The 22,780-nt window shown below is 38.2% G+C and overlaps 1 protein-coding gene across 1 annotated transcript in view; it reads left to right on the forward strand.

Annotated features, from left to right (window-relative positions):
- The first annotated feature begins 377 nt into the window (after nucleotides 1–377).
- The window catches only part of Top2b (DNA topoisomerase II beta), a 65,134-nt gene continuing 42,731 nt past the window's right edge, over nucleotides 378–22,780 (forward strand). Inside the window, exons 1-6 of the mRNA XM_021181689.2 lie at nucleotides 378–948; nucleotides 17,142–17,297; nucleotides 18,839–18,929; nucleotides 20,453–20,516; nucleotides 21,619–21,764; nucleotides 22,655–22,752. Of these exons, the coding sequence (XP_021037348.1) occupies nucleotides 901–948; nucleotides 17,142–17,297; nucleotides 18,839–18,929; nucleotides 20,453–20,516; nucleotides 21,619–21,764; nucleotides 22,655–22,752 (603 nt within the window). The 5' untranslated portion in view covers nucleotides 378–900. The remainder of the gene's footprint in view (nucleotides 949–17,141; nucleotides 17,298–18,838; nucleotides 18,930–20,452; nucleotides 20,517–21,618; nucleotides 21,765–22,654; nucleotides 22,753–22,780) is intronic.

Below are 22,780 nucleotides of genomic sequence, written 5' to 3' on the forward strand. Positions count from 1 at the left end.
CCCCCCCCCCCCCCCCCCCCGCACTCCCCCCTCGCCTCCGCGGCTTCCCGGCAAGTCTGCAGGACACAGTCCGGAGGTTTCCACAGCCCTTGTCCCAGGACTCCCGGCTCCTTTGGATGCCCAGGAATGACTCTTGACAGCCGCCTGCTCTCCCTTCTGACGGAAACCCCATTTACTCGCCTCGCTCTCCCTTACACTCTCTCTCAGACACAAACAAAAAACCCAAGTCTGCCTCTCAGTTGCTACCCGCAATGACGTTTTCCCCTCGGGTCCCGCCCCCCTAGGGGCCTGAAATTTTGGGATTGGTCGAAGTTCTGTAGTGACAAGGCTGTGATTGGACGATTCATGGTTGACTGACAGCCGGTGACCACCGCACCCTCCCCCTCCCGGAGCGCGCCTGTGTGTGCCGTGTTATGCCGGACTAAAGGGAGGCCACCACGGCGGCTCTGTTTATTGTCCCTCTTGGACTGTGCTCCGGAGGACCCGTTCAGACGCCGCTTGGGCGGTTTTGAGGCAGTGGCGGCCTTTGAGGCTGCGGCAACCGCGGCGAGGACTCTGCGGCTTCGGTGGCTTGAGGAGAAGCAGCGGCTCATTCCTGTCAGGGCTCTGGCTCGCGGGTCCTAGCCCGCCCGCTCCAACCTCGTCCCTCATCCGCGATCCCAATCGCCCGCCTGGGTCCCGGAAGGCCGCGCCGCATCGCCAGCCCTTCGTAGTCCTCGACCACTCTGTAGGCCCGGGCGCCGCGCTCGAGTTTGAGGGCGACGGGCGGCGCGGCCTCCTCGGCGGCTGGGGCCCGCGATGGGGCGCGGCTAGGAGTGCAGCGCGCAGCGGTCAGTGCGAGCGGCGGGCCCGGCGTCCCCGGAGCGCGAGCAGCCCCTGGCCTGCACAGGAGGTGCTGCCATGGCCAAGTCCAGCCTCGCGGGCTCTGACGGGGCGCTGACCTGGGTGGTGAGTGCGGCGCGGGCGGGCGCATTGTTCGTGGGCCGCGGGCGACGCGGGCGGGGTGAGAGCGTGGTGCGGCGGGCGCCCTGTCAGGCTGCAGTCGGGGCCTAGCCCTGTGTGCCCTTTCTCTCTGCTTTTCGCCTCCACCAAGGCTCAGGCTGCTGAGCAATGCTCACCTGAAACTTCAGGGTGCACACGGAGACGTGGGGGGACCGCGATAATGCGTGCCTCCGGGCCAGCCCTCCATAAGTGCAGCACCAGAAAATAGTGCCGGGTATGCTACAGCTTCCGGCGGCCGCATGTCCCAAAGGAATGTGCACTTGAACGGCCACTGCGGGTTGCGCCTCCCCAGAAAAGGTTCATTCCGCAGAGAGGGTATTTGGGATGACTTTGACAGCAGGTTAGAGACCGCCCGCGGGATTAAAAGAAGAGCTTACTTACGTCAGCCTCCCGTGTAGGTCGTGTGGGGGCCCAGGGGTGTCCCTCGGAGGTGAGGGGGTGCTTAAGCCTGAACTTGGAGGATTGCAGAGCTCAGTTCCTGGAGGGAGGTGGAAGTAGCAAGTGCAGCAGGAGCAGTTGGACCGGGGCTCCCACGACAGATCGATAACTCCAGCATTTCACTTACTCAGCACTGAGTTCAGACCAGGGTCATTTCCCAAACAAAACACTGGACTTAGTAGATGAGGCCAGCAGCTAGGACAGGAAATTTACACATTTCAGGGACTTTAATACATCCCTTCCAGAGGATCCTAGTTCCCCGCCTTTTGAACACACTAAGGAACTTTGGTATTGGTTGGCATTTTTGTTCCTTGTTTTCTTTGTTTGGTTGAGGTTTCGATGAGTCTGGGGTAGCAGTCGTTTCTATCGACAAGTGTTGCTTATAAAAAAGGATGTTTCTATGAAGAGCAGAAAACAGTTTAACCTTTTGCAGGGCCGTGAGAAGATACTTTACAGTGTAACTTGCCAGGTACTTATCTTCAAATCTCCAGACATACGTACTTCTAGACAGTATAGAAGGAGAGCGTGGAGAAGAAAAGTTAGATAGGAAGTTAGTGGATAAGTGTCCATGAAAAGAATGATTGAAATTACTGTCCCTTATCGGATACTAAAACTAAACATCTGAACATGTGTGATCATATGCCAGTGTCACTGGTAATTGTGGAAGCACTGACATCTGAGAAGTTTGTCTGTGACTTGGTTCCACAATGGCAAATATTCCTTTTTAAGATTTATTTATGTATATGAGTGCTTTTGTCTATGTACTTCACACACCAGAAGACAGCATCAGAAAATTGTGACCTCCCATATGGGTGCTGGGAATTGAACTCAGGACCTTTAGAAGTGCAGTGAGTGCTCTTAACCACTGAACTCTCTCTCTAGTTCCCCCTCCCCTCTTTTGGCAAATATTTTTACGTTATTATTTTATGTGTATGGGTGTTTTGCCTGCTTGTGCAACACTTAAGTGTCTGGTGTGTAGGCAAGGAAGACCAGAAGAGGGCATCTATATTCTGGAACTGCAGCCACCCAGATCCTCTGGAACCCAGGTCCTCTGGAAGAGCAGCTAGTGCACCTCTCAAATTCTGTCACCATAGCAAACATTTTGTGACACAGTTGGATTGTTTTTAATTCATGGTAGCAATATTTTAATTTGCTGTTATTAACTTTATAAACAATTTAATGGGCACCTTTCCTTTTAAGATCAATGGGAAAACTTTAATTTACATACAAAATTTGTAGAGTTTCATTCAAAATTAGAAAAAAAAATCTACTTGAAACTAAAATAGGCACATTGACTAAATTTACTATAAACTAGATTATGGGAATTACAGTAAAATAGAATTTGATCTTAAATAATATTTCTTGTTGAATTAGGTTATTGAAAAGACAATCACATTAGAAGTCCTCTTTTAGGTTTGTGCTTGCTTTATTTTTCTAAAGCGAGCATCTCTATGTCTGTAATAAAGCTTACAGGTTGCTTTAAATTCTTGTGCGTTTGTGTATAAGAGAGGAGAGAGTGTGTATATGCCCATTTTCCTACCTAGATGGGTTTTGAACTTATGGTCCTCCTTCCTTAGCTTCATGAGTGCTAAGATTACACGTGAGCCATCACACAGGGCCTGGCTGGTTTTCTTTACTGGAAGATGATACAGTGAGTTGATGTGGGCTTTGACATAGGCTCATATTCTGTCTGCAATACATATTGCAGGTGAGACTTTTTTTCAGGGTGCTTAAATCTTTCTGTTCCTATTTTGTTAAGCAGAACATTGAGAATTCAGAGTTTGAATGGAGCACAGTGCTGAATTAATGTTTGTTACTGGCAAAATTTAAGGGAGTCTTCACACTCTGGAATAACTGGGTTTTTTTCTTGATTTTACATAAGATTATTTAGCTAGGTGAAAAGTTAGATTTTCATTGCGGGAGTTTGGGGGCTTACTGCAGTGGCATTGTTGACAGTGAAGCTAGTGTCATGTTGCCTCCTGTTTGTGAATAGTAATACAAACTGGAGTTAACCCACCTAGCTTATGTTAGCCAAGGAGTTGCTGTACTACCTTCAGTCAGTGTGTGTTGGTACTGTCTGGGGATGAAAGATTACCTTTTAGAGCCAGACACAATGCAATACAGGGGTTCTTAACACTACTTTTTGCTTATAATGATTAATTTGATTTGATTTTGGTTTTTAGTATCCTAACTGAAATTAGAAAAATGTAGTATAACTATTTAAAATTAAATATACACTAAATTTAAAGCAGTCAAGTTTCTTGAATTTTTAGCTTGTAAGACTTGGTTAGTAGAAGATACTAATTTTTTAATCAGGTTGTAGCAAATGTTTGAGAAAACACTAGGCTATAAATTTATGACATATTTTTTCAAATGAATACTCTGGATTGTAGATTAATATAGTGGGAGAACATGGTATGGGTTAGAGGAAGAAAAAGAAAGGGAGGAAACAATGTAATTCTATTTTAGCTAAAAATAAAATAAGCTATATAAAGTGACAAAATATTTAAAAACACGATAGCCAGAATAGTATACTTTTGTATCTATTATCAGGCTTCAGTAAAATTCATCTCAGGGTCGCCTACCTTTACTTTACAATGTTTTTATGTGAAAGTTGTTTGTCTTTAAAAGATATAGTCACAACATTATAGTTTCTTTAAAAAATATATAATAGTATATCACATATTTATATTTTTTGCCATGAATTTTTTTAAAAAAGATTTATTTGTTCTATGTGAGTACACTATCACTGCCTTCAGACACACCAGAAGAGGGCATCCATTACAGATGGCATCCATTACAGATGGTTGTGAGCCACTATGTGGTTGCTGGGAATTGAGCTCAGGATCTCTGGAAGGGCAGTCAGTGCCCTTAACCACTGAACCATCTCTCCAGCCCCTGGTGTGGATATTTTAAACATGTATTTAAAACATAATTGAGATTATAACTGCATCATTTCTCCTTTCCTTTTCCTCCCACCAAACTTTCCCATGTACTACCCCTTAGCTCTATTTCAAATCCATAGTCTTTTTTCTTTAATTGTTGTTACATATATATGTGTGTGTATTAGTATTCCTAAATATATAAATACAACCTGCTCAATCCATATAATGCTACTTGTGTATATATGTTTTCAGGGCTGTTGGGCGTTGGATATCTGGTTGGTGTGTTCTTCCCTTGGGAAAATTATTTCCATCATCCTCAGCATTCTTGAGTTGCCTGTAGTTGTTTCTCTAGGGTGGAGGCTTCCTGATCTCGCCATCTTCACAATTAGCTAACATGTCTATTCATGTCAGCCTCGTTCAGGTCATGTTTAGGCAGCCCGGTTGGTAGGACTTCATGGAGATAGCCTCTGAGAGTCCTAGGAGACACAATATCACAGCAAGTTTCTTGTTTCTCTTGCTCTTAACAGTCTTTCTGTCCTCCCTTTTACAGTGATTCCTGAGCCATAGGTTTAGGAGTTGTGTTGTAGATGAATCAGTTTCAACTGAGCTCCACAATCCTACACTTTGATCAGTTATGGTTTTCTGTCTGCATTTTTCTTTAAAAATGATTGCATTTATTGATTGTATGTGTTTGTGCATGTGTATAGGTGCACAAACCACAGTGAATATATGGACGGCAGAGGTTAGCCTTTGGGCATGGTTTTTTTTCCTTCTGCCTTCATGGGAAGTGCTTTTAACAACTGAGCTATCTTGTTGACCTGTATTGTGGATATTAGTAATTTTTTTAAAAAGTCACTGTCTTAGTCAGGGTTTCTATTCCTGCACAAACATCATGACCAAGAAGCCGTTGGGGAGGAAAGGGTTTATTCAGCTTACATTTCCACACTGCTGTTATCACCAAAGAAAGTCAGGACTGGAACTCAAGCAGGTCAGGAAGCAGAAGCTGATGAAGAGCCATGGAGGGATGTTCCTTACTGGCTTGCTTTTCTTGGCTTGCTCAGCCTGCTCTCTTATAGAACCTAGACTACTAGCCCAGAGATAGTTCCACCCACGAGGGGCCTTTCCCCCTTGATCACTAATTGAGAAAATGCCTTACAGCTGGATCTTGTGGCGGCATCTCCCCAACTGAAGCTCCTTTTTCTGTGATAACTCCAGCCTGTGTCAAGTTGACACCCAAAACCAGCCAGTACAGTCACTATATTTAAACACTTTAAATTTTTGTTTTAAAAACTTGAGTTTAGTGGGTCTCTAAGTCTATGCTCATAATCTGGGTGTCCTCTCCATTGAGGTTAGTTACCTATAGTTTCCATACTTGATGATCCCTTTACATTTCATCAGGAATGCCTCTTTCCTCTTGCCTAGTAGTCTATTTATTTAGACTGTTTCTTTGTGTAGCCTTGTCTGTCTTAGAACTAGCTCTGTAGATCAGACTAGCCTCAAACTCACAGAGATCCACCTGCCTCTTCAGATCAAAAAAGTACCACCACCACCTGGCACCTGGTTAGCAGTCTAAATCTATCTATCTATCTATCTATCTATCTATCTATCTATCTATCTATCTATCTATCTATCTATCTAATGTATGAGTGCTCTGTCTGCATGTATACATGTGTGCCAGAAGAGGGCATTGGATCTTATTATAGATGGTTATGAGCTGCCATGTGGTTGCTGGGAATTGAACTCAGGACCTCTGGAAGAGCAGCCAGGGCTCTTAACCACTGAGCCATCTCGAGCCCCAGCAGTCTAAATCTTAAGTGCTCTTTATGGCTACCTTAAGAGTCTCACTAAACTTATTTTTCAGATGATGCTCTTTTCATCTATATTTTTGGTTTATGCTCTTTTAAAATCAAACTTTTGTTACTCTATCATAAAACATATGCCCTTCTAGGGAATATTTATGTATGATAGTTTTATCTTAATAATAACATAAACTTATCAATTCAGAGACCATATCTTTTCCTTTTTTTATATCTTTTGTAATGTTTAGCAAAAGTCTGGATATATATTCCACCTTCAGTTATTGTTGATGAACTGGGTATTCAAATACTTCCTTCTGTGGCTATCATTCATCACTTGTAGATAGCACTAAATTCTCCAGTAAAGGTAATGTCACAGTATTTAGAAGTACTTTTTGTAAATTGAATAGAAGTATGCTTGGTCACCTGTAGTCTCAGGTCTGTTAAACACTTAGATGGTGAGAGTTCCATTCTAAGTACACTTTTAAAAGCAAGCCTCTTGTGCATCTTTGTAAAACCTCACTACAAATGGAACCCCTGTTTTAAACAAACGCTTTTATTTTTCCTAGTTATCATCAGGGAAACAGGAAGTAGAAAATAGATCAGTAGGGCATGTGGCAGAGACAGTTGTGGGCTGTGAATTGGGTTAGGTCTTAACCATCATTCTTTACCACAGTCTTCCTCTAAAACATTAAAAGCAAAACAACTTCTTTTGTACCCTAATCAGAGTATGAGATAAGCCTGTCTCTTTCTGTCTACTGATCTTTTTATGTTGGCATAAAAAAGGAAGGACTTTATCTCCTTTTCAGAGTGTGTGTACCTAGCTAGTATTATAGCATGATAATCATACTATAGCATGATGGAAAGTATGGGCTGTGAAATAAGATCACATAGTTTCATAATTTGGCTTTGTTAAATGTTAAGTTTTCTTCAGACCTCATTCCACATACATTAGGGAATCATAATGGCAGCATTTACTTGGTGGAGCTCTTATGTAAGTATTGGAATATTCCAGATACCTCCCATCATGCTGGCGAACAGCAGGTGTCAGATAAGTGAGGGCACACACATCTCTAACCCTGTGATAAGTGTCTGCATGCTTTTTATCTTAGGGAAAGCTTGATTTGGGAGGATGTTTCTGTAGAAAATATGTAGATAGTTTACAGTTTGTGCTAGTTGAAACTAATTTTCTGTATTCTTAATGCTTTCAGCAACAGTGTTAAAACTGGCTAAGCTATTGGCACAACATCTTCTTATAAAGATAGAGGTATTGTTAATAACAAGGGCAGAAGTCTTTCTTGTTTCTCCTGTACCTGTTCTCAGTACAGCCAGGGTGTTTGTACTTTTAGCTTTTCCTGGGCACAAAGCCATTCCATTAATTAACTAAGGGGCAGTTTTGTTTTGTTTTGTTTTTTCCTCTCTCCATACCTCCAGATTTTGATTTTCAGTGGCCTGACCGGAGTAATCTCTAGAGTTAAGTTCTGCTAATATCCATGAACTGAATGAGACCTTCCTTGCATATTTCTGCTAGAAATGCTTGTATGGTGGGAAGCTTTTATGTTGGGGCTAGCAAGCCATTGGATAAATTCTCAAACATTTGCTGAGAACAGGAACATAAAAGACAATTTGAATGAAATGCTAATTTCTGCTTTCAACTTTGCTAAGGCTACCAGTATTATTTGTGTATTTTGGTTTTACTTTTATCCAGACAGTAACGAGGAAGTTTAGGCTGCAGAAGCAAACATTCAGTTTTATTCTAGTTTAATTATATCTTCACATGCATGTGTTAATAAGCTTTAAACACCCTTTGTGAATTCATTATAGAAAGTTAGAAAATGTATCAAAAGTAAAAATAAAATGACCCACATTTATATTTCCTATGGAAAGTTTTATTGACATTCTCTTGGGTATATATGCATTCATAGTCTGTGCTGTGCGTGTATATATTTATATAATTTTTCTAAAAAATGGACTTTTTTGTAACTTTGCTCAATAGACATTGTAGTTATTTGTATTTTATGTGAATGTGTTTGTGCCTTTATATACACCTGTGAGTGTAGTGTCTGGGAGACTGAGAGGTTATCAGATCTTCTGGGACTAGATTTTTAAGTAGCTGTACTATGGATACCAGGAACTGAACTCCTTTTTAAGAACAGCAATTTTTCTTAACCATTGAGCCATTCTAGTTTGAACTTGCTTTGTAACCTAGTTGGCCTCGACTTTGTGGCAGTTCTCCTGCTTCTGCTTTCCAAGTTCTGGGAATTCAAGTATATAATACTATGCTCAGTTAAATACTGTAGTTTGATAAGCCATTAAACAATTTAAAAAATACTCAGTCCTCTTAAGGTTATATAAAATCTATGGCCATTGGAACTTTTTCCTAAGATTTATTATTTTTGTTTTATTTACATGTATGTCTCTAAGTGAGTAACTACCACATGTATGTGACTGTCTGTAGAGATAGCAGTGGTTCTCAATCTTCTTAATGCTGAGACCCATTAATGCAGTTCCTCATGTTGTGGTGATCCCCAACCATAAAACTATTTTTGTTGCTAATTTGTAACTGTAATTTTGCTGCTATTTTGAATCATAATGTAAATAGCTGATATATAGGATATCAGAGATGAGACCCCTATGAAAAGGTCATTTGGCCCTCAAAGAGGTCATTGCCCACAAATTGAGAACTACTGATATAGAGACTAGAAGAGGAGATGTCAGATCCGTTGGAGCTGGAGTTTCAGGTGGTTGTGAACCACCTGACATGGAATCTCAGCTTGGGGCCCTTTAAGAGCAGCACATATTCTCCCCACCCCCTTTATTTATCAGATTACCCTCTGCCTCTCTCTCCAGCTTTACCCCCACCCTACCTTCCTTCTTTCTCAGATCCAGTCTCCCTTCATTTTCTCTTTAGAAAAGAGCAGGCCTTCAAGAAGTGACAGTCACACAGGACAAAACAAGATGTAATAAGACAAGTCAAAAGCCCTCATATCCAGGCTGGGCAAGGCAACCCAATAGGAGGAAAAGAGTCAGTTCCAAGAGCAGGCAAAAGAGTCAGAGACACACCTTCTCCTGCTGTTTGGAGTCACACAAAACACCAAGCTAACAGCTATAACATATATGCAGATGATCTGGTGCAGACTCATACAGGCCTTGTACTTGCCATTTTAGTTTCGATGAGCCCATCCATATGTGCCCTGCTTGATTTGGTGGACCATGGTCACCATAGCATACATTCATAACTTAGTTATCTCTCCCTTCTTGTTTAGATTTATTTCATTCTGTATAATTAAGCAAGGATAAATTTGTTTATCTTGAAATTCAACAATTTCCTCTAGGTTATTTAATTGGCATATAGTTTTAGCTGTCTCTTAGAAAACCTGCTTTCTGTAAGTTATAATGTCTCTCTTTTGTTTCAATTCCAGTTACACTTTTTTTTGAAAGAACTTTCTAGCTAAACTGTATTTGTCTCTTTTGTGCTGCTGTGCTGAGATACCTGATGGAAAATGGGAGAAAAGACTTATTTTGGAGTAGTGACAGAAGCATGTAGTGTTAACTGTTCATATCATGTTAGATCAGGACGCAGAGTACAGTAGGAGTTGGGTCCAGGTAGCTTTCAAAGACTCAACCTTTAGTGACAGATTTTCTATAGCTAGGCCTCATACATAAAATTTCCACTGTCTTTCAAAGTAACACTACCAAGCATTCAAAATTGACCCTGTGTGGGACATTTCAGATTCAAATCATGGCAACCCCCTGTTTTTCTTAGACTTATGGCCATCTAACAGTGCAAAGTGTATTCAATCTAACTTGACATTGCTCAAAAGTGTAGGTGTCTCTACTTAGACACAAACCAATCCCTTTTTGATTCTGTATAAGATAAAAATGGTGTGAACATCAATATACTGTAGCATGAGGTTGATATTACTGTTTCAAAAATGAAGAACAGAAGAGTACCAAGGGAAGAACAAGCCAAACACAGAACACTGTTCAGTAGGACAAACACTGAGTCCTGTAGACCCACATGCAGCATCAAAGACATGCATTTGCATGATGTGAGCTTCAATGAACTTGAATGTACCCAGTCTATGTCCTAGCCATTTGAAACCCACATGTGCCCTCTTGGTCTGGATCTACTTAGTGTCTAGTTTTCTTGGTGTCTCCATTTCAAGTAAAGCATTATTCTCATAGTTTGAAGGTTCTCTTATAGGTTACCTTCTGTCAGACTTTGCTGGTTTTATAGGCGTTTCTCAAATTCTTGATGGGATATTCTATGATTCTGTAGTCCCTACATTCTGAATATTTGTAAAAACAGAATCATAGTTTTAGATGTAGCTTGGCCATTTTGGACCACAACTGCAGTGGCCTTTGAGTTCCTGGACAGCTAAGCCTGGGAAACACTTTCTAGAGGGCCCCCAAGTAAGCATAGCATGCTGGAGCCTGTGATGGGTGGAGTTGTTTGTTTGTTTGTTTGTTTGTTTTTGGTTTGGTTTTCTTTTTTGAGACAGGATTTCTCTGTATAGCCCTGGCTGTCCTGGAACTCACTTTGTAGATCATGCTGGCCTCGAACTCAGAAATCCACCTGCCTCTGCCTCCCAAGTGCTGGGACTAAAGGCGTGTGCCACCACCGCCCAGCTGATGGGTGGAGTTTTGCCAACAATTATTATCATCCTGGTGTGTAAATTGCTTAGTTTCATTTAACACTTCTAATCTCTCTTCTTAACTCTTATGAGCTCTTGGTCTTGCTAATGCTCCTTTTCTGGACAAATCACATTGTTTTCCTCCTTTGAAAGGCTGGCTAATATTAATTTGCTAGCAACTACCATGCTACATCCCAAATATTTCTGCCTTTTTGAAAATTGCTCTGCTAAATTATTAGTCCATTAAATTAAGCCTCCTTCAGATTTCCAGAATGTAGCATGTAATTATTAAAAAAATAAATTCCATGCTAATGCTGTCTACATAGTCTCCCCTCCCCAATTGGGAGCTGCAAGCCAAGGTCTTCCCAGGTTTTCCGAGGTTAGCCTTCCTCTGAACCCCTGGAATTTCCCATTTCCAAGTCATCTATCCCCTGTGACTAGCTGTCACAAATCCCAGTAATCCAGTAAATGAAAACCCTAGAGGCTTGTAATTTATCATTCAGATTTATAACAGTAAATCTTAAAACCCCAAAAAATACCCACATAAAGAACTCAAAACTCAATTGATATAAATACAAGCTACACACTTAGATGGGGCAAATGTACCCTATGCCACTCAGTTGTCCTTCTATGGTATCCATTGCTATCCGTGGCTCTTTAGGCCACTTAGATCTGGTTCATCTTCTCCTTTAGGTTCCATCTTGTCTCCATCTTCCTCCTCTCTGTCTCTCTGTCCCCTCTCTAAAATTTTCAGCTCCACCTTCCCTTCCACTGCCCAATTACAGGCTCTAGCCTTATCTGACTAATTAAGATTTCACCTGACTACACCTGAATATGGGCACTCCTGAGGGAGCATAACATACAAGCAGCGGTCTATAACACCAGGATGCTGCAAAATATGCAGAAATTCTTTGCCAGTTGTAACAGGAATGGTTACAATTTCCAACGGAGTCCTTGTTTGCACCTGAAACTTTGGTTTCAGACTTCACTGTCTACTTTTCTATTATCATTCTGATCTTTTTGAACTTCTACTTGAAGTATCCATTAAACTCTGCTTATAGCATTTTGGGATTTTTCTAGTTTACATAGCAAACCTCTTGCAATTTGCTCCCATAAATCAGTTAAAAAAGACTAAACCAAATTCAGGTTTAAACACAGCAGTGACTATGCTTCTTTGGGTCCAGTTTCAGAGTGAGTTACTTTTGCATTGCTGTGACCAAAATACCTGACAGAAACGGCTTCACGGAGGAGATTTACTTTGGTTCATGGTTTTAAGAAATTTCAGTCTTTTGTAGCAGGGAGGCGCGCACAGAGTATGTGACAGAATCATTCTTGGGGCTGAGGTTAGTACCAATGATAAGTGTAGCCTTTAGTGGCCTGCTCCTACTGACCTGTTTATGCAGGCCAGTACCCACCTCCTCAAGGTTCTACATCCTTCCAAAATAATATTAGTAGCTTGAGAACAGTCATTTGAAACATGAGCCTGTGTGAGATCATTGCACATTTAAACCATAAAAAACATTTGTGTATTTTGTTGATCTTAAAAAACAACACAACTCTTGCTTTCATTGACTTTAAGCATCTAAAAAAAAATCTTTCCTCTGAGATGTCAAAATGACATGATTTATTGTACATATGTTACACTTGGCTGCAACTGAGGACAAACCTAGTTTAAGTTGCCTCAGGTCCAGGTAGAACGAACAGGGACCATTTTGGTTACAAATGAGGCAGGTCTCTCAGAAGTGGTCTTGGTGATTAGATGGTAATGAAGTCCTAGATAAAGTATGATTCGTAGCATACAGTCTAACTACTTGTATGAACACTTCAGTCACTGGCATTCCTCATTTCTGCTCCTACAGCCATCATGAGTACACTCTACATGACTAGTTACTTGGCCTTTGGTTGATCTTTCTTCTCTGGAATTTTAGGCAGTGTATTAATTGTATATAGTGTATATTATTTAATGACTTTTTTTTTTTTTTTTTTTTTTTTTTTTTTTTTTTTAGTAAGCATTCTCTTTTCCAATTTATTCTCATGCCAAAGGAACTTCTGTAAGGAAGGCAACAGTAAGGCTGAGGGACTTGAATCTTAATAGACTCCTGTGTATTAATTTTAGATTTATTTCTATGCATAGTTTCTTAATGTATGCTATTGGTTCAGCATCTTCATTTTAAAAATTTAAATGTGGTGCCACTTTGTCTTGATCCTGTAAGTTTTGATGTCTTTTTTTTTTTGCTTTTATTTATCCCCATATATTTCCTAAGTTATTTTGTGATTTCTTTGTTGATTCTTAAATAGTTTACAAATATATTGTTTACTTTCCACTGTAACATTTATACCAGACTTTAAAGCATCTCCTACAGTAATATTGGAAGTTCTATATTTGGTTTTCCCAGAAAGGTTTATCTTTTCATGTAGCTTTTGCCTCAGCTCTATGAATTGTTATCAGTAACTCTGCTCGGCTTTTACTTACTTTCTTCTTTACAACTGAAAAGTTAGAAAGTTATTTTAATCTTTAGAATGTTTGAAGGGCACTTTTGCCAGGAGTTTTGGTCACTAGGTTTTAATGGATCATCCTCCTTATGTTTTAGTCTGCATCTGTTCAGTAACTGATGGGAATCTAATAGAACTCTCTAGTATATGAGAATTGTTTTCTTGTATTGCTGTCAGCATTCTCTCCCTTGTGACTTTTTTTCTATGAGAGGGAATTGAACTCATTGCCTCCTGGATGGGCCTATGGCTTATCCATGACTTTGGCAGTTTGATTATGTATCTTAGTACAGGTTCCTTAGGTTTGTGCTTGCTTGACTGTGAACTTAAATTTGTCAATTTCTCTCCTCATATTTGGAAAGTTCTTCCCATTTTCATCTTCTCCCTTGAGGCATTTTGTAACATTCTGTTTGACTGATGATAGCCCACAAGTGACTTAAGTTCTTTTAATTTTTCTTAATTCTTTCTTTGTTGGTTCCTTTGTCATTTCTTTCTTAATAGTTACTATTTTTTCTTGTGATTGGCCAAGTTGAGTCTTCGAATATTTTAAGTTATTCTTCAGTTTTAGTAGCAATGTTTGAGTCTTTTCATTTACTATCTGTTTATCTCATTTTGTTTACTATTTTACTGATTTTCTGGTTTTGTTGTGTATCTGGACAGTTCCCTGAGCTGCTTCTTATCTCCATCTCTCCCTTTCCTTTATCTTTTCGTTACCATTATTTTTTCCTTTTCTCTTTCTCTCCTGTCTTCTCCTATCCCCTCTCACCCTGTCCCCTCCCCTCCTTTCCCTCCACTCTCCTAGTCTAAACTTTATTTATAGCAGTCCTTCTGCCTTAATTTCTCAAGTTCTAGGATTACAGATGGGAACACCCATTTCCTTAGGGCAGTCCATAGAGATTTAAACCTATCCCTTGGAAGGGATAGATTTGTGTGTGTGTGTGTGTGTGTTGCTTTCTCTCAGGGTTAGCTCTTCTTAACAGTCTGGTTCTAGTCTGGGTAGTTTCTCCAGCTAGTTAGTCCATTTAGAGAGTCATGAGACTTTGCAAACCATTTCTAGGGGTGTAACATCTCTGGGCTTGCTCATGGAAGAGCTTTGTCTGTATCTTTATTTAGGGAACAGTCTGGGCAACTCCTCGGCCCTACTGTGTCCTCTCACACACACTGTAATAAGCCATGGTACTAGAGCTCCACCTAATGTCTATCCTTAGAACTGCAGACTCTGGGTGCTGGACTAAATCATTTTGATTTCCTTTGTTCTCAGTTCAGCTACTGTTGCCAGTGCTTGCTTAGATTCAAGAAACACAGCAAACAGTTCCTGTGGTAGCACTTCTACTTTCCCTTTGAAGGTCCACTCTGGGAAAGAAGTTACATTTCCTCAGGTTCTGCCTTGCAGAGAGGGGTCCTGGGCTTGGATGTGGTTTTGTATTTTTCACTCAAGGGACAGGACCTCTTCAGCAGTTTCTGGATTTCTTACAAGGATGAATAGTTCATTTATTACAGTTTAGTCTGTGTTTCAGTAGGGAAGGGGGCTTGGGGGTTCCTAAACTTCAGGCTTGTTGACATTACACTATACATTCTGATTTTTAAGGTTTCATTCTTTGAACTTGATAGGTTAGATTCTCACCTCTTTTTCTCTTATATCCATTTGGGAGTAGATAGAAGGTGGGATGGTGGTGGTGGTAACCATTTGTTAAGAAGGTGCAGGAATGTGGTTAACTTGTTGAAAATGTTTTGAGATGCTGTCCATCTCCAGATATCAGTGCAGTTTAACAAAAACTCCTAAGGCAAATTTTGAAATCTAAATTATGTAGACACTAACTTCAGGTTGAGTTAATATTGAAAATATTTTTATTTTGATGTTTGTTTTAGAGGTATAAACTTGATGGGAAAGGTTTTTTTCCTATGTGCTTGTTATAGGTTTGCAACCTTTATGCCAATAGTCACATGCTTTGAGACGCCTTTCTAAGTTATTGATAGAAACTTACCTTCCTTTGAATTAATATGTCTCACATTTTAAAGTAATTAGAGAATGATTTTAGTGATTATGATCTTTGTGCTAACTATTCTGAGGACCTGTCTAGGTTATTGCTTCTCTCTTTGCTGTGATAAAATACCAGAGAACAAAGCTTGAAGAGGACAGAGATTAGAGTGGAGGGTCCAGTTCAGTTGATTACAACAAACAATGATTACATTGTAAACAATGGACCACCAAAATGGTAGCTGCAGCTGCATGAAAATGTTCCCGGTTGGGAGATGTTAGTTAAATCTAGGACAAAATGGGGGTAACTCTGGGCAGTTTAGAGGGGAAGACAGGTGTGAGAGTGGCTCTAACTGTGGGACCAGACTGTCCTTCGAGCTGAGCAATCATGTTACATGTGCTTTCAGGAAGCATAGGAGGAGTGCTGGTGATGTCCTTGTCTTCTCCTGGTCTGTTTACTTTACATAAGCTGCTCACAGTCTGGGTAGCTTTGTTCCATCTTTGTTAAACTGTTCTTGAAATATCCTCACAGATACATCCACAAGTTTTGTCTTCTAGGTTATTCTACATCTCATTAGATTGACAATCCCATCACAGTATGCATTTTACAAATAGTTTATTTCTATAAACATCGTAAGCCGGGTGTGGTAACCCACGCCTTTAATTCCAGCACTCAGGAGGCAGAGGCAGGCGGATTTCTGAGTTCTAGGTCAGCCTGGTCTACAAAGTGAGTTTCAGGACAGCCAGGGCTATCCAGAGAAACCCTGTCTCAAAAACCAAACCAAACCAAACCAAAACAAAACAAAAACAAAAAAACATCGTAATAGCAGAAAATATTAGTAGTAGTTTGGGAACGGGTACTTCAAAAATATAGTTCATCTTTTAGGCCATTTAGTTTATCATCAAACTCTTGACAGAAATAGAGTAGGGAAACCTTATGGAATTATTTTCTTTTGTACAAATCTATTTTTAAGTGAATTAGCACTATTAATAGATAAGTGTATAAATGAAAGAAAATATAACTATAGGAAAATTCAGTAAAATTAGTATTTTAAACATTATTAAGTACACATATATATATATATATATATATATATATATATATATATATTCATGACCTTAAGAAATTACAGTTAATATTTCAATTCCCTAATGTTTTTCTGTTACAAGTCCTATTTTGGTGTTTGTTTAGATTACTCAAAAGGCATAGATTTTTATTTTGCAACATATATAGTGACATTTTAAAGATGTAATTTATGACATGATATTATGTTTATATTAAGAAATTGAAAATAGACCATCCTAATTTCCATTATTAATAAGATGCCATATTAGTCAGCATTCCCCAAAGCTGACTAATCTAAGAAGGAAATGCTCTGTTGCTGTGAAGAAGAAGGGGATTCTTTAGACTTAGAAGTTTGGTTTGGTTCTCAGATGTTGTAGAAATAGTTACCATTACCATTACTTAGCTCTATATCCTTGGAACTGGCAGAGGAATGAATCTATAGATGCTTTAGTATTGGGTCAACCTCAGCTGAAACTGAAACTGGCATGCTCTACTAAGATGAGCAACCTGAGCACTTTATAACCATGATAATCTTGGCCATATTGTGTTTATTAACTACATCGACTATTTTGTGTGATCCTCAGAGCCATTCAGTTTTTATTGTGATTCTGTAACCTGACTGCAACATGAATCCTTTGGGAAGTTTTGGGGAACACAAAACATTACCTTGATATCTTAGAGAAGTGGGACCTGTTCTACTAATTCTGATCAGTATAAGGTTGTCTAAGTGCTAGTAATAGGTAACATTAGTGAGAGTGAAAGATGGATCCCAGGTCATGTTTCCAATACATTTTTGTTTGCCCCTTGGTTTAGGATATTTAAGTTTAATTTAGATGCTTTTTCTAACAGAACAATGCTACAAAAAAGGAAGAGTTGGAGACAGCAAACAAAAATGACTCTACTAAGAAGTTGTCTGTTGAGAGAGTGTACCAGAAGAAGACCCAACTGGAGCATATTCTCCTTCGTCCTGATACATACATTGGATCAGTGGAACCACTGACACAGGTAATTACTTGCTAAAATTGGTTGAGATTAGAGGATATGCATAACTTCTTTTTAAATATTTTAATAAAGGCATGGTTATGTACTTTGTAAGTCTGCGACTTTATGTCTGTTTATGATCATAATTAAGAAGGACAGAGGAGCTAAGGATATAGCTCACAATGCTCAAGACTCTGGGCCTGAAACTCATACCAAAAGAAAACCAAACCAAACCAAACCAAGATGAACCCTGAGAGAGACCTAGGAGAAATGGAAATATGTTCATTGCTTATGGAGATAAGGACATCAGAATATAAAAGTGTAGAATAAAATGGTGCCATAAGAATTGATTAAAAGTTTGACATAGTGTGTGCTATGGTTTACTTTAATAGTGATACCTTCTAGAACTGATTTATTTATGTTTACTGTGGCTTTGGCTTACATATATTATTCTGCTTGATTTAACGTTTTTGGGAAGTCCAAAGTTAGGCTTTTATTGTTTTACTCTGCTATATTTTTCTATAGAATATAGATAAATTATGAAGTGAAAGTAGAAGGTAAATAAATGTTCTTCATTATTTTAAACATTATGTAGGTATTATTTCTTTTCTTTCTTTTTTTTTTTTTTAAAGATTTGTTTATTATATATAAGTACACTGTAGCTGTCTTCAGATACACCAGAAGAGGGAGTCAGATCTTGTTAAGGATGGTTGTGAGCCACCATGTGGTTGCTGGGATTTGAACTAAGGACCTTTGGAAGAGCAGTCGGGTGCTCTTACCTGCTGAGCCATCTCACCAGCCCCGTAGGTATTATTTCTTGTGATCCATAGTTCTTGACAGAGAACAGAAATTTATAGGCCTTAAGAATTTGAGGAAAATACGTAATAAAAAAAATAAATAAAAGAAAAATAAATAAATAAAAAAAGAATTTGATTTGGGGTTCCCATCTGCTGTAGAATGGCTAGAATTAGGACTCTCAACCCCTGCTTCATGAAATGAGCAGAGAAGCTGAAGTTAGAGGTGTTTTGTTGGACACTGGGGACTGAGCCCAGCGTCTTATACTTGGCTCAGCACAAACTGTTACTGAGTTACAGACTTATATTACAGATGACCTATATGTGAATAAAATACAAGCAATGCCACTTGAACAACTTTTCAATTTTAGTTATTTAAGTTCATTGTGAGACTACAGGGCTTGACTTCTGGTTTACTTTGAATGCCTGTTTTAAATAGAGTAACTGACAATATAGATTTTTAGTTTTCTTTGTTTATATTTGATTTTGTTTTGTTTTACTAGTTTTTTGTTTTTGTTTTTTGGGTTTTTTTTTTTTTTTGGTTTTTTTTGAGACTGGGTTTTACTTTGTAGTTCTGACTAACATTGATTTGCATGTAGCCCAGATTAGCGTCAAATTGTGGCAGTTCTCTTTCCTCAGCTTTCTCTGAGTGTTGCCATTATAGATGTGTATCAATGTAACTTGTTGAGTGTGTGGGTTTATGGTATATAAAATTGGAGTTAAGAATTTGTGGTGTAATACAACTGTTTTTGAATCATTCTCTTAACACAGTTAATGTGGGTGTATGATGAAGATGTAGGGATGAACTGCAGAGAGGTTACCTTTGTTCCAGGCTTATACAAGATCTTTGATGAAATTTTGGGTGAGTACTTATTTAGGATGTAATGCATATATTTCTGTCTGTGTATTAGCCATGTACTGCAAGTCTTGCAGTATAATTTTATAAAGTATTTTGCTGGTTTTTATTTTAAAATATATGCAAATATATAAAATACCAATAATGTATGACATATAAAAAGTAACAGTATAAATAATATTACTTGATAATAAATATGTATGTTAAATATGTTTTTCAGAAAAATGATATGCAACTGTAATGGTTTTGTATTTCTTTGCTTCTTAATGTTTTCCTGATTTCTTTCATGTGTGAAGTTAGTGTGCTGCATTCATATTCCATAGAGAGCCTGTACTGTGCCCTTATCTGGGTTTTATTAGTATCATGGTTATTTCAGAAGCATGTTACATAGGGAGACTACAAGGCCTTATCTTGGTAGAGTGTGTGAGTTGGAGATAGGACGTGTAAATGTAGTTTTCTCACCAACTGATTAGGTGTTTCTGTTGGGTAGCTTAGTCGCCTCTGGTTCCTTCCCACTCTATCATTAATACAATTACAGTCAGTGGCTGTGCCACCTGACTCAGGCAATGCTTATGCTTAATAAATGCTTTTAGCCTTGGGCTTTCTCTGCTCACCTCACTAATATAGTTTGAGGTTTCTTAGACTGACTTTGTTAATTTCTGAGCTTTCTCCTGTATAAGTCCTTCAGAAAAGTGATGGAGTCAACCCAGTTATCCTTTGCATTTATGCTGGCCTCTACTATTTAGGCCAATTACATAGTCTTAAAATCTGAAACTGAGGGTCTTTGTAAGGTTTTGAGAAACTAATTATATAAAGAAAAGTATTTTTACAATGAGTTTAAGATTTAGAATTTTGAATCATAAGGGCATTAAAGACCAGTTAAAAAAATACTTCAGTTAAAAAACTAGTTTAATATGTGTGTGTATAAAATCATTAGTTTATTCAAGGAGACTAAGACATGGTAACTGTCAGTAAGCTATAAAGCAAACCCTATGATTTCCTTTTAAGTAGATTTACTTTTGTTCTTTCTTGTATATTTGTAGGTCCATAAACACCCCCTGCCTTGTGTGTGTGTGCACACACACATCTTTTTGTTTATTTGCTGTAATATAATAGTAATTTAGAATTACTGAGTAAAACTTAGTTTAATTTAGCAAACAATATTTTTATAGTTGAAGTTAACAGTGATCGACTGTTACCACTTGTAGATATTACTAAGTTGGGATGTACATAGGATTGTGTCCATAAGTTGATATGACCCTATATGCTTTTTTTCTTTCAAAAATTAGTTTTTATTAATGGGTTATTTATTTATTTTCCATTCCAATCACAGCTTTCTCTCCTCCTAGTCCCTCCATCTCACTACCCTCCCTTCACCTGCCTTCCTCCTTTTCTTCTCAGAAAAGGGGAGGCCTCCCATGGATTTCAGCCATTCTTGGCATATCAAGTTGTAGTAAGACTAGAGGGACCCAGAAGGAAAAGTGCACCCTATATGCTCTATCATTCATTGTGATGTTTTCATCTTGTAGTTAACGCTGCTGACAACAAGCAGAGGGACAAGAACATGACCTGTATTAAGGTTTCTATTGATCCGTAAGTATAAGTTTAATTTCTTTTATGCTAAGTTGTTTTATTTAGGCAATTCCCAATTTGTGTTATATGTGCTTCTACTGCTGTGTTGCCTTCCTGCTGTGCTGGACTTGGCTGCTTTCTTTCTCTTCTGTCCTTTGTGCCCATTTCCTCAGAGAGTACTTGCTTGACCACTTTCCTTGGCTACTGTTGGTTTTAGTTGTTAAGAGAACTTATCCATTTTTTCTTACTTTTCTTTTTCTTACATCCTTGGACCTTACATCAGGACCTTAGTGCTATTCTGGGCTTATTCTGAAATAGATTTATTTTTCATGTGTAGAATTTGGCTCTTTCCATTTTATATGACCTAGTTAATATATTGACTATTGCTGGGTATTTTAGAATGCCGACCACATGTTTGGCTAGTTAGCTTTTTAAGGCAATTTTTAGTATTCAGTTTGAATCTGTGTCTTTGAAAATCTTACTCATATACCAGTGAATGTTTATCTCACTTCTAAAAGCAAGATAGTAGGTAAGCTACTGCCTATATCAAGGTTTTGTTGCTAATTAGTGGCTTCTGTCCAGTATCATTTATGGTAGAAACTAATGGTTTTATGATAGAAAATTTCAAAGACTTAGAATAGGAAATAGTTGTATATTTAAAAACCTTTAAAGTTAATTTATGACAGTGATTTGCAACATACAAAATATAAGTTGAGAATGGGATACATTTTAGGCTGCTTGTGCCTCTTTTGCATTGATTGTATAGCTCTAACAGAGAGTTGGGAAATTAAAATGGTAGTAGTCACTGGCTATGTTTGGTCTGCTAAAATGCAGCAGAGAGAATCATGCCTAATGGCTTCTTTTATAACTGTGCCTCCTTCTTACTCTTACCTTGGAGATGGAGAAAGGTTTATTCTAAGAAATGTTGCGGATCTTACTGATCCTAACATGATTTATGTCTCTAATACTAAAATATGTGTTTTCATCAAGCTATGCCATTGTTTTAGTTGACACTGACTTACATCTTGCTGTAACCATTCAAGTTTATTCTATAGTTCAATACTCTTTTTGTAAATTAATATACTTAATTATTAAGTTTTAAATTTTGCTTATGTATTTGCAGTGAATCTAATATTATAAGCATTTGGAATAATGGGAAAGGCATTCCAGTAGTAGAACACAAAGTAGAGAAAGTTTATGTTCCTGCTTTAATTTTTGGACAGCTTTTAACATCGAGTAATTATGACGATGATGAGAAAAAAGTTACAGGTAAAGTCTGAATGGAACTTTGATTGATAAGTATCACTTTTCTTAACATATAATTACTAAATTACCATTTCTTAAAACATCTCATGTAAAGTTTTATTGTGAGAAAATCCTCTAAAGTTAATATTTTTAATAAAATTATCTGTTTTGATTATGTAGTCTTAATAGTATGATAAGATTGCTGGAATTAAAAAAATAATTGCTGGAATTCTAATCTAATTCTAATCAGTTTGGGTTCTGATTTAGGTAATAATCCTATGATACCTGACTGTTATATACACACATATTCTTCAAGTTCTTACTATTTTCTTCTCTATGCATGGGTATTTTGCCTACATGTATGTTTGTGCACCATGTGTGTGCCTGGTTCCTGCAGAGGCCAGAAGAGCTTGTCAGTTGTACTGGAACAGGAATGTCAGATGGCTGTGAGCTTCTGTGTGGGTGCTGGGAATGGAACCTGAATGCTCTTAACAACTGAGCCATCTCTGTAGCTCCTGCTACAGAGCTTTTTGATAATAAAAGACTTTAACTCTTTTCCTTAAAAGAGATTTAAAAAAAAGGACTTTGTATATAAGGAACTTGTTAGGAAATTTAGATTTCATACTCACATGGACTTACTGTGTTATAAGGCTTATTTTTCTTAAATCATGAAAGTAATCACAAATGCTTTAATGATTCTATATTGTATGTTATGTAGTATCTATATTATATTACTAAATTCTAATATTTTTTAATGTAAAAATGTTAAACATAGGACTATTCAGCCAGTACTTGAGAAAATGATACAACAAATAGAAGTGTTTTGTGTCAGACTTGCTCTAGGATAGGTAAGTTAATAAAGTTCCATTATAGTAACTCTAAACTAAAATTTTCATATTTAACTTGTTTTACAGGAGGCCGTAATGGTTATGGTGCAAAGCTTTGTAATATTTTTAGTACAAAGTTTACAGTAGAAACGGCTTGCAAAGAATACAAACATAGTTTTAAGCAGGTATGAAAAGACATGTCCATTTTTTAAA

Source organism: Mus caroli, chromosome 14, assembly GCF_900094665.2.
Source record: "Mus caroli chromosome 14, CAROLI_EIJ_v1.1, whole genome shotgun sequence".
Classification (NCBI taxonomy): domain Eukaryota; kingdom Metazoa; phylum Chordata; class Mammalia; order Rodentia; family Muridae; genus Mus; species Mus caroli.